Source organism: Carassius gibelio, chromosome B18, assembly GCF_023724105.1.
Source record: "Carassius gibelio isolate Cgi1373 ecotype wild population from Czech Republic chromosome B18, carGib1.2-hapl.c, whole genome shotgun sequence".
NCBI classification, from domain to species: domain Eukaryota; kingdom Metazoa; phylum Chordata; class Actinopteri; order Cypriniformes; family Cyprinidae; genus Carassius; species Carassius gibelio.
Genome location: NC_068413.1, coordinates 27,653,672 through 27,670,850, shown reverse-complemented (window position 1 = coordinate 27,670,850; position 17,179 = coordinate 27,653,672). Strand labels below are relative to the sequence as shown.

The 17,179-nt window shown below is 35.4% G+C and overlaps 2 protein-coding genes across 2 annotated transcripts in view; both read left to right on the top strand.

The window, feature by feature from the left end:
* The window catches only part of LOC127977378 (probable G-protein coupled receptor 149), a 41,626-nt gene extending 38,257 nt beyond the window's left edge, over positions 1-3,369 (top strand). Inside the window, exon 4 of the mRNA XM_052582256.1 lies at positions 1,906-3,369. Within this exon, the coding sequence (XP_052438216.1) occupies positions 1,906-2,514 (609 nt within the window). The 3' untranslated portion in view covers positions 2,515-3,369. The remainder of the gene's footprint in view (positions 1-1,905) is intronic.
* Positions 3,370-10,100: 6,731 nt separating this feature from the next.
* The window catches only part of dhx36 (DEAH (Asp-Glu-Ala-His) box polypeptide 36), a 48,459-nt gene continuing 41,380 nt past the window's right edge, over positions 10,101-17,179 (top strand). The window contains exons 1-10 of the mRNA XM_052582210.1: positions 10,101-10,588; positions 10,997-11,136; positions 11,251-11,488; positions 11,566-11,604; positions 11,780-11,950; positions 12,386-12,465; positions 14,329-14,403; positions 15,185-15,351; positions 15,607-15,688; positions 16,743-16,883. Of these exons, the coding sequence (XP_052438170.1) occupies positions 10,304-10,588; positions 10,997-11,136; positions 11,251-11,488; positions 11,566-11,604; positions 11,780-11,950; positions 12,386-12,465; positions 14,329-14,403; positions 15,185-15,351; positions 15,607-15,688; positions 16,743-16,883 (1,418 nt within the window). The 5' untranslated portion in view covers positions 10,101-10,303. The remainder of the gene's footprint in view (positions 10,589-10,996; positions 11,137-11,250; positions 11,489-11,565; positions 11,605-11,779; positions 11,951-12,385; positions 12,466-14,328; positions 14,404-15,184; positions 15,352-15,606; positions 15,689-16,742; positions 16,884-17,179) is intronic.

Sequence of the window (17,179 nt, the reverse complement as noted above, 5' to 3'; positions counted from 1 at the left end):
AATGAGGAATTAATAATAGTCAGAAGAGGACCTATGACTTCTGGAAGCACCTCTTTTAAGAGCTTAGATGGTATAGGGTCTAAGATACATGTTGTTGGTTTAGATGATTTAACAAGTTTATACAATTCTTCCTCTCCTATAGTAGAGAATGAGTGGAACTGTTCCTCAGGGGGTCTATAGTGCACTGTCTGATGTGATACGGTAGCTGACGGCTGAATGGTTGCAATTTTATCTGGAATTTTAAGGAATTCGGATACATCAGGAAGATAACTTAAAAAGCAGTCTTTTGTGGTAGAAGTGATGGTTCTTCGATACTTGTAACAAGAAGTAGAATTTACAATTTTGGCTATATGAAGTTTACACAGAACTAAATAATGATCTGAGATATCATCACTTGGCTGAATAATTTCAACACTATCAACATCAATTCCATGTGACAGTATTAAATCTAGAGTATGATTTCGACAATGAGTAGGTCCTGAAACATGTTGTCTAACACCAATAGAGTTCAGAATGTCTATAAATGCTGATCCCAATGCATCTTTTTCATTATCGACATGGATATTAAAATCACCAACTATTAAGACTTTATCTGCAGCCAGAACTAACTCGGATGTAAAATCACCAAACTCTTCAATCATATATTAAAGCTGCGGTAGGGAACTTTTGACGCTCTAGCGGTTAATAAACAGAACTGTTTGCGTCTTGCGGAAGAACATCGTAGCTGGAACTACTTCTCTCTGTTTATGTCTATGAAGAATCACAAAGGTACTGGGTTACTCCACCGCGGTATCTCCGAAGCAATCTAAAATATTCTGAATATAAATACTTATTATAGTTGCACCCTAGTGATTCAGGACAAGCCAAAAACACGGTTTGGAAAATGGATTCATGGTGTACTCGCTTATTATATACATTTTTCTACATTTTGAACACAAACAAAGTTACGGACCGCAGCTCTGATTGGTTATTTTTTACCGGGAGCGATGGAGTTTCTGCAAATGGCAATAGGACCACTGGGAGGAGCCAGAGGAGCTTGATTTTTTTCACAGATTATCTGTCTCATATTCTACTGTCAGGACATAATGACAGGTTTAATAAATATGTAAAAAATATTTTTTACAAAAGTTCCCTACAGCACCTTTAATAATTAAAAAAAGAGTTTGAATAAGGAAAGCGATAACTTTGTCATAGTATCCAATTTTAAAGTTGTCACAGTTATTGCATTCTTTGAATGTGTTGCACTATATTTGTGTCTGTTTTATTTTATTAGTTAATTTTTTTTATTAGAATCTGAAAGATAATAAAAATATTGATTGATAAGTGAAATCTGATTTTAGTCCTTGAAAACCAAAAAAAGTATCTGCAGTATCTGTATGAACCTAGTTTAAGTTACCAGTTCTTGGACCATTTTAATGTTTTTGTTGTTGTTTGTATATTTCCTATTTTATATGCATTACACAGTATTTAATTTACCATTATTTCTTTTGAACAAAACAACTTTACAAATTTCATGTTTTAGATTGTAGGTCACCTTGTACCGTCAACGACAAAGCTAACCAGTAAAACTTATATCAAAAGCATGTTACACGTGTTTGCACCATATTGTAGTTTGTAAACTTTCTTGGTGTTGCTTTTTTCAAATATCCTGCCATAATCTGTAGCCTGGGCCTGTCAAGGGCTCATGGCAATGGCAGATATGTTACAAGTTATTTTTAAATAATGTTCTTTTTTTTTGTCTTTTTTTTTTTTGTCTGGTAAATAACCCTGTGTATGTGTCCACTTCCTCAACCCCTAACCCCCTGAAAAAAATTGAGGCTTAGGATTTTTTTTAGCTTTAACCCCTGCATACTGTTTGGCACTTGACTTGACAGCATGTCTCCCTGTCTTTTCATTTCCAAACAGAGATCCACAGCTGGGTTAGCCATTCCATTATGTGCCTTCCAGGGCACCGTTTCCCTCCATGCCCCCACAGGAAAAACACTGTCCCTCTCCACCTATGAAGTCAGCAGCGATGGCCTGAAGATCTCCCCAAACAATGCCAAGAAAGTTGAGGTGTACCGCTCCAAATCGGTGGGTCATGAACCTAGCGCTGAAGAGCGTAACTCAAGCACTGGGGGTGGTGGAGTTGGAGTAGGGTGCGGAGTCGCAGACACCAACGTAAAAATTCACCTGGAGGTTCTGGAGATCTGCGACAATGAGGAGGCCATGGACAGTGTGTCTATTGTCTCCAATATCAGCCAATCATCCACACACGCACGCTCACCTTCACTACGCTACTCTCGTCGCGAGAACCGCTTTGTCTCGTGTGACCTAGGTGAAACAGCCTCATACTCGCTGCTGATCCCTACAAGTAACCCGGATGCGGACAACATTAACATCCACATTCCAGATACAGTGGAAGCACACAGACAGAACAGCCGAAGACAGCACCAGGAGGCTGGAGGTTACCAGGAAGAGATACAGCTGCTTAATGAAGCCTATAGGAGGCAGGCAGGTGATCAGGGGAACTGAAGTAACCAGAAACACCAGGATAGGCCAACTGGCTAAGAAATCCTTAGGAAGAAGTGTAGAAGGTTTGGATGAAATATTATGATGAAGGCTCATAGTGTTGTAAGGTCAAGGTAGATTAAAGCACCCAGACTCAAAAGTATTATCATCTAAGCACAACTAGAGTTAGCAGCGATCAGTCGCAATGTGAAAATCAATGAGAGATATTAGTGTGCTAAACTGTTTGTTTTAGTAAGCAATTGTGGGATTAAAATGATGCATGATGAGATGTAAATGGCTTTAGAATTAAAATTCAAGGTTAGCATGCCATAAGGAAGAGCTGGAGGTTTGGAAAGGAAAGTGATTTATTTTATAACATGCAACTAAAATGTGATCAGAGAGGCAACAAATCTCATGATGAGACAAAGTGTTGGTTTGTTTGGATTTGCCCTTGATTTCAAGCCTCTAGAATGATAGATTGGGGGTTACTGCAGTAATGTCTACTCTCAGATGTCTTACTTTGAATGAAGCTCCGGAGAATAAAGCTGAAACACTTGAGTGGATGAAAGTGACGTATATGCTGAAATGAAGGTTATTGGGTACAAAGTAGGAAGAATGGACTTAACTCGCTTCTCAGATATTCTGTCATATATTGAATGCAAATGTAAGTGCATAGACTGAAAAGCTTCAGAAGAGAGCTCAATAGAGAAGGATAAATACTGTCACGAGCACTGTATGTGCATTTGTGGTGAGACCGACAACGAACAGGATTGCGAGGGTGTGTGTACAAGGAAAATAAATAAATAAAATAAATACATTTTAGTATTCCAGCTCAGGCAGAAACCATATGGCATACTGAAATAAATCATTCCAAATGTGTACATTGCATTTTTTTTTTTTTAGGTTGCTCTGCATAAAATAGTCAAGGTGTATCCCTGACTGTGTCTCAAATGTATGTGTGACTTTAAAGGAATGTTCTGGGTTAAGCAAAAGTTAACTTGCACTTGTGGTACAATTTTGATTTTGCCCTCCCATTCATTTTAAAAAAGCAGACATCATGATAACAGAGAGATAAAAAAAGAGTATATATATTTACTCATGTTATGTATATATTATACTCATGTAAATGTAAAAATGTATATGTAAAAAATAATCAAACAAAAAGTAAACCATGTGATCAAAAACACAGACAAATCTATTTTGTGTAAATTTCACTGTAAAGAATTTTTTTAATTTTTCACAAAGCTAAAATACCACACACAGTTTCTGCCAATCTCGTGTTGATTTCGTGTACCTGTAGAGTATGTAACGCTTCGGGTCGTGACCGCATCACATTCTCGGGTCTGCTTTCTTTTTCTAATGCATTTTGATTGCATTCTAATGCAGTTATTAATGAAGTTATTAGAAAGTGAGTGAGAGAGACAGAGACATACAGTGAAAGAGAAAGAGAGAGAGAGCTTGTGTGAATTAGGCTAAATCTGTGCGTCTCTAAACAGCAACAGTTATTACCTCGCTAGTGAGAAGTGTTGTGTAACCTTTAAGTTGCTACACTATATAGGCTAACTGATAAAATCATCAGCACAGTGCTAGATCAGCCAGTGTGCATGCACAGTCCTGAGCGCACATATCAGAGCACTGACTGTTTCTATAGCAACCGGGACTTCTAACGGCAGCTACAGTGACCAGCTGACTTTACCGATTAGAGATTGGCTTTTCATTCAGAAGGCGGGGCTTCCTGTGATTGAGCGGCCATATCGAGCATTGCATTTTTGCCCTTTCAAGACGACAACAAAAGTGACATGTCTTGGGTATTCTATATAGTCTTTAGTTATTACATAATTATCCAAAGTGATATGGAACTGTAATGCGGTCAAGAGAGCTGACTGGAACTACGTTTGCCGTACCCCTAAAAATAATTGCACGCCTCAGAATGTTCATCAGCCGAGCATTTAACAGCCCCGTAGTATAATACTGCATTCTTCATATCTTTGAAGAGTCTTTAGTTTTGTAAGATTTTTAAAAAGACAGATACAGATATACTGCTTCTCAATCAAGCAGTCCGGATCCTGAGGTAGAGCCCTGCACGGGCCCCATATTTAGGCCTGAGCCCTGCCCCGAACCATGATGCTCAGGCCCGAGCTGTGCCCGACAGCTTATCAGAATGACCAGCCCGAGCCCGCTCTTTCTCCCAAAACTGCTAATACTACTGTTTCAGCTATTAAAAATAGTTCAGTTTTGCATGTAATAGCAAAGTGATTATATTTAGTTTCGTTTTTTTTATCAAGTTAATTTTCGAAAAGTTATTTTTTCTTGTTCGTTAAATATAAGTTTTTGTTTTTTAAAGTAATGACCAAGTAGCCAGCGGCAGACAGTAAGCTGATCATATGTTTGATCAATTTAGCCTTCTCAAATCATCACAACTTGCCTAAAATAAAATCTATAGATATACTAAAACAGTTAATGTTTAACAATGTTCAAAGTTGAACCTAGATAAATGTGCGCTATATCCAATAGTTTGTGAGGCGCTTTGCAGGACATGGAGTCACCAGCATTATCACTTTGCATGTTTTCCGTGGATACACCGTCATTTTTGCTCATAAGGAAAGAGAAATTCATCAGTCATAACTGTAAAGGGTCTACTTTCATTTTAGTTCACTCACAATGTCAACAAAAGGTTGTGCTTTTATAAAATAAAGAAAACAAACATAATGTGCTTTTTGCCGTCTGGTCTTGAATAGGAGCGCTTCACAAAAATAAACTGAAACTCAGTGAAAATATGCATCATGGACACATAAATATGTCTATAGAAAGCTTTAAATTACTACTTAATGAAATAAAACATATCGAAAACAAAAACTATTTTATTATAATCCCATATAGATGCATTTCTTAAAGGCGTGTCTAATGAGGAGATAGCGAGTACTGCACATGACCAATTGGCTCGTTGTTTGTCATGGTAATCAAATCAAATCTCTTTCAAAATGCAGCTTTTCCTGAAGCATTGGGAACTTTTAATAACTCCCCACACTCCAACTTCTCCCTGATGCTCTGCATGGTTAACTGTCACCTATATTCTAATGCGTGTGTATATGCGTTGCGTATTGCATTGACGATGTATAATATTTATAATAGCCTATAATCATTATAACAGTATTTCATAAGGTAGCCTATGTGTGCTTTGCATGTAAATGGGTACAATAAAAGGAGCGAGCTAAATCAGCTCTAGCCCGATCTGTAAAAAAAAAAAAAGAATGGCCCGAGCCTGGTCCAAATGGACTCGACGGGCTTGCAGACCTCTATTCTGAGGGCGTGCCGTGGGTGGAGCTAAAGAGTCACAAGCATGCAAAGCATTTGAAGCAATCATCTGCAAAGCAGTGACATCAACATAAACGTAACAGGAATAAAAACTTAATTGACTTTAAAATGGCTAAAAATCAGATCCAGACCTTTGTGATGTCATACAGGGCCAAAAAACTATATGAAACTTATACAAAACCTGAATTGTGTCTTTGGCATATAAATACGTCCAGCTCGTTTTTTTGAGACGTTGGTCATGTTTAGCATGAGAATCCAACTCTGCACTGTAAATAAGTCAGAACACATGAAATAGTATTAGACATCCCCTTTAAAGAAAACTAGGGAAAAAGTTCTAATTAATTATTCAACATGCCACAAATGCTGTTGATTACTTGCATTAGGCCCAGAATATTCCTTTAATTGTAATCTTAGTATGGATATGTAAATGCTGTATATATGCTTGCTTCTGTATGTGGGTATTTCTACATCTTTTTTGTTGTACTAAAGCCCTAAACTTGTGTTCTTTTTTATATGCATTCCCAACATGACTGCTGAGAAAAAGCAAAAGAGATTCTGTCAATGAAACATTCCACAAATGTACACTTGAGCGTGATGCATGAGCCTATTTTAGGTTATAATTTGTGTGCAAATGTGCTCATTTTTGAGCCACTTAGGAATTTTCAGCGCACTGCTTCTGCAATCAGAAACATGATCCTGGCCACTCGCTTGCATTTAATAGTGGCATATATTCAGCTCTCAAATGGACCATTCATGGACGATTCAGTGGAATTTTGATTTGAGCTCTGCTGTATCAGTATGTGAATATGAATACTCGAATATGAGTATTTAAAAGTGTGAATATTAATTGCGAAAGCCATTCGTGGAGGCTCATGTAGCTCAAATAACTCTAATATCTAATATTTTACTGTAGATATAATTTCTTGTCATTTTGAAATGTCCAATGTCTTTCTGAGTGTTTATCTATGTGTTATGTATTTAGAATAGCAGATTATTTGTCTTAGCCTTGTGTTTTCAAGCAGCAAAATAGCTAAGGCATAATGCTATAAAATATTTTCATCAATCCTGTGTTCTCATTAAAGATTTATTCACAGAAAATTGCCTCATTCAAGAGTTTAGATGGGTTTATTCCCATTTATGTGCAACAGCTCTTCACTGAAACAACTCCCATGGTCTCTTTATAAATTATCCACATCTGCAAATGGGACAGAAATACCCAAGTCTGAATGTTTCTGAGATCGCAAACTACTCTTGCAAAGTTAAAGGTTCCATTTTGTGCAAGAACAGAAAGAGTTCAATATCCACAATCGCATTTTTCTTCTTTTTTTTTTTTTTTTTTTTTTTTTTTTTTTCATACTATAGTAAAATAATCTACTATTTGCTTAGTGTAGGGGAGTATGGGGCTAGTTCTCAGAGTCGATATCTCACTTATTAAAAAAGGTTTTCAGTCATTCTCTTTTGAAAAAGAAATGAATTTAATTCTAATAAATGTATTGTATTTTAAATCTTAAAAGTTTATTAAAAAACACTCTTGCAGATAATGTAATACCAGGAAAATTTCTTTTGAAAAGTACAATTTTGTAATAGTGAAATTAAAAAGCTGATTTTAATTTTAACATTTAACATTATTTATTTTAATAATCTTTTTGCTTATTATAAAGTCAAGCTTTTAAGTATACATTTATTGATGTGTTTAATAACAAAATTGTTTTTACATTTTAAATATACTAAATTGTAACTTCTTGATGATAAATGTGTAATTACAATTGTCTGTTTTTAATTTTCTGTTGAACTTGTGTCATGTATTTGAAAATATTCAAATATATGACACAATTTTAACAGAAATTACATTGAAATATATTTTAAGACAATAAAACTCATTATGAAATTACATATAAAGATATATTTAAGTCCCATGGCAAGTCCTATGGGCCAAAAAGCACAACATTCAGCTTATTGTATTTAAACTAAAATTACAAATGAAAATATTACATTCAGTGTGCATTAAAAAAAGTACATAGTTTAAGTATTTTCCCTTTCTTTTAAAGGCTAATAAATTGTACTTCTTTTAAACAAAGTTACATTCTACTGCACAAATGTTTGTGTTTCATCTCAGCTATTCCCCCACCCCCTCTAAAATCTTTACAAGTGCCTGACATTCAGATTGAGTTTTTAAAGCAATTAACTGTGAGTTACATCTAAAGCTATCAGTAGATGTTATAGTGAGAGAAAGATTGACAGGCTACTGAAAATAGGGGTGTTAAATTAGCAGAGAGTGACAGAGGTGGTGATTAAAGAGTAAAGTAAGAACAAGATGCTCCACAACATTAATAAAAAAGATCTGGAACAACCTATTACTTCCTGCTTCTGTACCACATTTATCCTAAAATAATACCTTTTAATCCCTCACTGACAGACATGACACACACACACACTCAATCACTCTCTTCATAGCTTGTCACATCCTGTCAAAGACATCAGTGTCAGAGACCCCCAACTCCCTTGACTGCTTAATAATGTAAAGACGTGTGCCTCAGAGTAATACCATTGGTCTGTGGGTGGACTGTAAACCTAGTTAGCCACTGTGTAAATCTTTTTCTCAAGAAAAAACACATGCTAGTATCCTAGCAATTATACATGTTATATTTTAGAAGATGATCTTTTCTTTCCTTTTTTTTCCCCAGACAGTTTCCAAAATCATCTAAAAACAAAAAAAAAGCATGTGAGCAGCTATGCTAGTATTTTAGCAGGCTGTTCATACAATCTTAAAATCAGTTTTTAAAATGAATGTACACTTTTATTTCAATAATTTTGTATAATTTTCTGCCTTTAAACAAAACAATAATGATATTATGTGCATAAGCCAATTGGAGTAGCATTCAACAACTGCCTGAAGCCAGATGCTCAAAAGAGGTAAACATAGCTAATTTTGTTAATTCCAAGGTTTGTTTTTATTTATTTATTTATTTATTATTTTGCTCTGGAATACAGCAGGAAACAGGAAATAACTTCTCTTCTACTTGGATTTATAAGATTACACAATCAATGTTGTTTGTGTGAACATAATTCATGTATCTAGGTTTTGAAATGAACATTACACGTATTCACGATGACACTGCTGTTTTGGGAAGCCATATGTTTTGTGTGTAATTTTATGTTATAACAAAAACTATTTATTTAATTATATATTTTTCTTTGCAGTCATTTTAAATAAATAAACATGGCTACTTAATATCTGTTGGCTAGTTTTGGCCACTTCTGGTCAGACTGGGAGACATGTTAAAACTAGCTAAAACTATGTTGGGCTGGATTAAGCAGTAAATTAAATATTTGTACAAATTATTTAATTATACTTGATTCACTTCTGTTTCAGTTTTTATAACCATTTCTTACTATGTATAAGTAATATATATATATATATATATATATATATATATATATATATATATATATATATATATATATATATATATATATATATTACAGTGTGTTGGCAGTGTTATTTATTTTTATTTATTTATTATATATATTTTTAATGATTACTGATAAACTACTGCCATTTGATTCATATTATTTGTTATTTATTTTCAGTTTAGTTAAATAATGCCCGAATTTATGTATAGGTAATTTGTTTAATATATTTAAGTTTTAGTTTAATTTATTTTGTGTTATTTTAATATTTCAACAAACTAAATGTGAATGAAATAATATATATATTCTGTATGTATGTGTGTGTTTGTATGTGATCGTACATACACATATGTAGTTTTTTTTTGTTGGCTTAGTGTTATGTTAGGATCTTTATTATACTCAAACCTTTTGTTCTTTAATATTTGGAATTTTTGTTAGCTTTATTTTCAGTTTTTCATTTAAATGTTACGTTTTGAAATTTTGTTGTATGCATTTGTAATTTTCATTTAATTTCTATATTTTTAAAATGTTTAGGTAGTATTTAGTAGCTTTAGTTTTGGATCTGTTTCTAGTTGTTTTAATATTACAATTGATTGCTTCTGTTGTCCTCATTTGTAAGTCGTTTTGGATAAAAGTGTCTGCTAAATGATTAAGTAAATAATAATAATTATATATATATATATATATATATATATATATATATATATATATATATATATATATATATATATATATATATATATATATACCTCAAGTCTATCTATAATTGATTAGGATTTGGGAAAGGAGAAGGGGAAAAATCAAGTGACAGTAGCGTTGGTTTGAATTTCGATTTACAGCGCATGCGCAGCCAGTACCAATCGCACTGCAAGACGTCATTATTCCTCGCCTCGGATAAAACCTGTTCGTCATAAATGTACGACAGTAAAGATATTTGAGAAAATAGCGTTATGTTGGTGTGTAAAACATAGTAATAAATTACATTCAGTGGCATTCTAACATTTTATCATCTTTGAACCTGCATCAGAACTATAACAGCGGCTCCAGTTAATAGGATCACTGTCCGGTGTTTTGTGAGTCCAGCGGCATGAATCATGGGTATGGTAATAGACGTGGTCGGAGAGGAGGGAGTCGGAGGTTCGGAGATGGAGGTTCCAGGTGGGATGGAGGGGCTGGATTCAGCGGAGGTGGAGGATACACGAGGAGCTCCGACTGGGACTCAAGAGAAAAGCAGGGACATGGAGTAGAAGGAGCTGGAGGTGGAGGTGGAAGAGGAAGAGGCAAACATCCACCCCATTTGAAGGGTCGAGAAATAGGACTGTGGTATGCCAAATGGGGTGGAATCAAAAGATCCGAGGCTGAGAGGACATCTGTGAGTTGGATGCGGTTGCAAAAATTATTTGATTATTATGAACAATTTGTTATATTTTAAGCAATATAAGTTAGTTGAAATACAGTACTTGATAACGTGTTTTATAATATTGCTATTAGAAAGCTGCAACATGAGTCAGTGGCTGGCATAATAAGATATTTGTAATGCATATCAATAACAAATAAATGGACACAAAAGGTCTGAATTATAAAAAAAAAAAATAACTATGCGATTAACATTACAGAAGGAGGTCATCATGTATACTGTAACATTGGTCAGTTTTCTAAGAAATTCATGCTTGAGCACAGTTTCTATTTGAAAACAAATTTCAGGTATTTAAGCAAAAGCCTATTAATCAAAATTATTTTTAAGATCATGAGAACGTCTGAGTATGGTGTGTCATTTCAGAGGGCTGTTGTTCAGATGGATGAACAGCGAGAGCAGCACATTACTCAGCTGCTGAACTCTGTCCAGAGAGATGCAGGCAGAGATGCGGACCCCTCTACATCTCAGAGCTGGAGGGTGAAGCAGGAGCCCAGTGGCCACAGGTGCAAATATTGCATAATCATTAGGGTTAACATATATTTATGGAAATCATGGATATATTAAATAATTATACAATTGCCTTTTCCAGACTTAACAGAATTGTGTCTGCCTTCCAGTTACTTTGATGGAGATGATCCACCAGAACCTCAGAACATTGTAAAAGTGCCAAAAATTGAGCCTAAAGAGGAGAAACAGGAGAATAAGGATGAGTCAGGAGCAAGTGTGAAAGAAGAACTTAATGAGACTGACTTGGAGTACTTATTCCAAGATGTTGGGCGGATACCCTCCCTGGATGAGGAGCTCAAGAAAGATCAGAAGAAGAAAAACGATAATGCTAGATACCTTGATATGCTGGTGAGACAGATTTTTTTTTATTAATCCTTGACACTTTTGCCAACGGCCTAGCTTTACTGTGGCATTTCCTTTTTCAGAAATTCAGAGAGAAGCTGCCTTCCTATGGAATGAGAGAGGTAAATATCACCTTTTGTGATTGCTGCTTGTGCATAAACAGGGTCTGTATGTGTATGAATGGTATGTTTTAACCTCTTTGAGTCTATAGTTTTAATGTGTAATAGCAGTTAGCTATCACCCATTGGAAGTTATAGTTTGTAGTTGATGCCCCTTTCTGTCTTTGTCTTACTGTAGGAGCTGGTTAGGCTGATCAGTTCTAATCAGGTACTGGTAATCAGTGGAGAGACTGGCTGTGGGAAGACCACCCAGGTTACTCAATTCATCCTTGATGACTTCATTGAGAAGGGCATGGGCTCTCTCTGCAGGGTGGTTTGCACACAGCCAAGGCGTATCAGCGCCATATCTGTAAGTACAAGATGCTGTCTGCATATCTTTGATCACAAATATAGTTAATACAGTAATATTGTGAGTAATTTTTTTTTCTGTTTTAATATATTTCAGAATGTAATTTATTCCCACTGAATTGGAAACATTTCTTATTATTGTCAATGTTGAAGAATCAGCGTTGAATCAGTTGTGCTGATCTATATTTTTGTGGAAATCATGAAACCTTTATTTTAGATTATTTGGTTAATATAATGCTGGAAGGAAAAGCATTTATTTAAAATTAAATTATTTTGTCCTTTTTTTATTTTTTCTCCTTGATTAGACCAAAACTTAAAGTAAAAAGTGGCACAGCTTATCCCACTCTTCATACATATTTTGTATAGTATCTGTATTTTCTTTTCATTTTTTTTCTTTTTGGAACAATGTATGGTTAAGAGTATATACTTTGGTTAGGTTGCAGAGAGAGTGGCTGCAGAAAGGGCAGAGTCTGTTGGAGAGGGGAATTCCTGTGGGTATCAGATCCGTCTGCAGAGGTGAGTAATCAGATCTGCAGATCATTCTTAAAGGCAGGGCCTAAAACAAATTTTTTGCCGAATCTGCCAATGGCTGATGAAATGATCAAATATACTGTGTGAGTGTGTGTGTGTGTGTGTGTGTGTTTGTCTGTATGTATGTATGTATGTATGTATGTATGTATGTATGTATATATATATTATATATATATATATAAAACAGGCAGCTATTACTACTACAATAAGTAAACATATTTACACTGTTTTAAATTTGTCCTGCTGGTGCATTTTCCCTAAATTTTCCCTATTAAGTATATCCATTCAACATTGCAGTATAATTGAAAGCTAGTATTTGTAACATTTAATTAGCTCTGAAATAGGGCAAATGCAGAAGAGCTCGAGAGGCAGTATAAAATATGGTGCACCACCACCTGCATCTCTCCCTTCTTGACAGGGAGACAAAAAATAAAAAAAAAACTCAATTGAGTTGCAGAACTCAAAACTTTTTATAAAACAAATTTTTGAAACTAAGCTGCATAAAAATCACACTCAGAAATCGGTGACAACAAAAGGATAAATACACACTACTGAGATTTCAAATAAATGCAGCCTTGATGAGAATAAGAGACTTCTTTAAAAAACATTAAAGGTCTTTCTGATCCCAAATCTTTGAATGGTACTCATAAATATATATGATAGTTATAAATATATTGTATTGTGACATTTTCACATTTACTCCCCAATTCTTATTCCCCTTATGCATTTGAATGTTTTCTCTCCTTTATTCTCATTCGTAACTATAGATTCTCATTTGTTTTGAGATGAGATGTTTTGAGATGTCTTAAAAGAGGGGCACAAAGTTCCTTTCAAGTGTTTCCGCACTGGACTTTAAATAGAGAAGGAAAGAGGTGAAGAGAAGTAAAGGTGTGAATGGCCTCTGTAGGCCATGAAAGGTTAATATGTGCAGGACCTCTCACTTTTTCTTGTTTTTTTTTTGTCTTCTCTTCCTCACTTATATATCAATCTAAAGCTTTTGGTGCTAACAGGCACATTTCCCTATTGCCCTCATATGAGTGTCTGTGGTATGTGAGAATATTTAGCATAGTCTTCTGAAATCTTCTGAATTGTTAGGGGTTATCTGCGTTATGTAAAACAGAGAATTAATTCACAAACCTCATTGTTTAGCTGATTCTTCCTCCTCTATGAGAGAATAACAAGTCTTATGTGTATTAATAATGTGCCTTAGACATTTTTTCTTAAAGGGGTAGTTCACCTCAAGAAAAATTCAGTCGTTTTTTGTTCACCGTTGGGTCATTTCAGATTACTTATAGGACTGTGTGTTCTGGGGAAACACATAGTCTTTTCAATGCAGTTAAAACAACAGATTTAATTTATTAGTTTCATATGAAACATATATTTTCAAAGTCTTTTGAAGCAATTGTAGTTTTCGTAAGGGAAATTAAATTGTATTATATGGCACTTGCTGTATAGACCACTATTAAGATGCTTTATGGTTGCTTTTGGAAGTTTGACAGTCCTATATAAATTTCATTATGCCAAAAAGGGTGGTCAGGATATTCTGCATTTTTCTTGTCTTTTAGAATTTATTGAAAACATTTAATGTATTTGTTAATTATTTAAAAATTTAATTTTTATTTTCATTTTTAATTTAATTCATTCATTATTTATTTAGCCTATTCATTCATTGGTTTATCTTTATTTAAGTAGGATATGTTCATGTTTTTATGGTGTGTAGTATGTTGATTTTTAGAATCGTAATTTATTTTAATATTGAAATTGAAATGAAATTCATTTTTACTCTGACTTTTCCCATTTTATGCCTCCTCCTTTTCTCCCCCCTCATCCTCTGGCACTGCTTTGCAGTCGGTTACCACGGAAACAAGGCTCAGTGTTGTATTGTACTACAGGCATTATTCTTCAGTGGCTCCGCTCAGATCCGTAAGTGTTCTACACCTCTTTTTCTCCACTCCACTCTGCCCCCCCCCATCCTCTATCTGTCTGCTTTGACTTGTCTTTACCCTGTGCGATGAGTCGGTGTTTAATCAGTAATCAGTCAGTGTGCAGGGTGCAGCATGCACTTATACATACTCAAAGCAATGCCAAACATATAATTGCACATACATTCAGTATGATTGACTGACTCACTCATATATTCTCTGCTTCAGCAGCTGCAGAGGGGAGATGCCTACAGTAACGTTCACCATGCCTCTTAGCTTGACTCATCCACTCAGACAGCTTTTACTGCAACCCACATAGAAAACATATTATGCACTGTCGTGTTTTTTTTTTCTCTGATCCCTTCTGTTTTACTGCTGACATATTCATACACACAGAAGTCCCAGATAGAAGCTTGTTAGGAATCTGAATGCTGTCACTTTGGTTACACTTACAGAGTCAGTGTTTGGGATTGACAACAGTGTTTTCTAACAGCTGCGACTCAAATTTCCCTGTTCAGAAAGAAGCTTACAGGAATGGCTCGAATACTGTCTGTAGTAACTGAAATTAATATTGTTTTTGATTCTTGCAGTATCCATAAAGCCTTTAACCATGTGTGGCCTTCAGGATATATCATAGTTGTCAGTTAGGAGTGGGTCGCTTCAGATCATCAGCGCTTCAGGAATCTTTCTTGTTTTTGCTCTAGTTATATCTTCTCTCCCATTCACAAATATGGAAAAAAATCTGTCCTTTTCTTAAGCTCTCTTTTTTTTCTTTCCATCAGATATCTTTCAAGCATAAGTCATCTGGTCCTGGATGAAATTCATGAGAGGAGTCTTCAGTCTGATGTTCTTCTCACCATCGTGAAGGACCTGTTAACTGCTCGAGAAGACCTAAAAGTAATCCTCATGAGTGCCACGCTTAATGCTGAGAAATTCAGCAAATATTTCAGTAAGAGAAATAACATATTGTCTTCAGATCATTAAGATTGATTGATTTGCAGCATTTGTTTAACTTTGTTTATAATATAATGTGTATATAATAAAAGTTCTCTGTATTCTTTAAAGGAACACAATATGCCTAGCGTAGTGGTAATGACTGAGATAATGGCTTTAGCATTCAAGGGGGAAAGTCATATTATGAAAAATTTAAATCCAACCAAGCAAAAAGAAAAAACATGCATGTGACAGATTTATACTCCTACAGATAATTGTTCCATGATCCATATTCCTGGATACACATACCCAGTGAAAGAGTACTTACTGGAGGATGTGGTGGAATTGCTTAGGTGAGCTCATTTACAGTTTTCTGGAATATTAACAAAAGTGTCATTCAAAATGTGGGTCAGTAAGAAATTATGAGAAATTAATACGTTCCTGCAGCAAGGATACATTCAATTGATTAAAAGATTTCTGTTTCTATTTAAATGTTTTTTTCATTCAGCATCGAAAATACATTTTAGTCCAAAAATAACAAAAATTACGACTTTATTCAGCATTGTCTTCTCTTCCAGGCCTGTTGTGAGTGTGACTGTTGATGTACGACGCTGCTGACATGTTTTCTGGTGCGACCAATAACAAAGATAACACGTCATCAGCGTCATACATCAGCACCGCCACTGCAGTGTTGTGAAGGCACTCACAACAGACCCAGAAGAGAAGGAGATGCTGAATAAAGTCGAAATTTTTGTTATTTTTGGACCAAAATATATTTTCGATGCTTCAACAAATTCTAACTGACCCTCTGATGTCACTTGGACTACTTTTATGGTTACGGTATACCGTACATATGACAGAGAGCTCTCGGGCTAAATTGAAAATATCTTAAACTGTGTTCCGAAGATGAACTTCTTAAGAGGTCTTACGGGTTTGGAACGACATAATTTTAATATTTGGGTGAACTAACCCTTTAAACAAATAAATGCATACTTGGTGAACATAAGAGACTTCTTTCAAAAACATTTAGAAATCTTTTTTTCCCCCCCAAACCTTTAAATGATAGGGTGTATTTCATATTATATTCGCTGCACTGCTGGTTCCAGCTAAAACCAACTTAAGATATCAGCTTTTACATGGTTCAAGCTGATCCAAGTTGTTTTCATACAAATAAAACATAAATCAAATTCAGTAATTAAGCAGCTCTTTTCTATACAGTTTATCATTTTATATTGTCTATGTCTGTTTGGATTGACATTTTTGGGTAAAAAATTCCTTCAGACTTGGTGTTATCTCCGTTTTATATTTTCCCATCATGTTGTAGCTCAGTGACTGCGGTACATGCTCTACAGTAAGCTTGACTGACTGAACTTAGGAGTATCTAATTGGAGTATCTATGGTTGTTAGGTTCAAGCCACAACATCAGGACCGCAGACCTCGCTATAGGAGAGGATTTATGCACGGCCAGAATGTACGGCCAGAGAAAGAACAGAAGGAGGATGAATACCACGAGAGCTGGCCCTGCTTCGCCCGCACACTCAGAGACCGGTCAGTCTTTTTTGATAAACAATCTCATGGTGTTCTAAAGGTGAAGGTGAAGTGACATTCAGCCAAGTATGGTGACCCATTCTCAGAATTTGTACTCTGCATTTAACCCATCCGAAATGCACACACACAGAGCAGTGAACACACACACACACACACACACACACTGTGAGCACACACCCGGAGCAGTGGGCAGCCATTTATGCTGCGGCACCCGGGGAGCAGTTGGGGGTTCGATGCCTTGCTCAAGGGCACCTAAGTCGTGGTATTGAAGGTGGAGAGAGAACTGTACATGCACT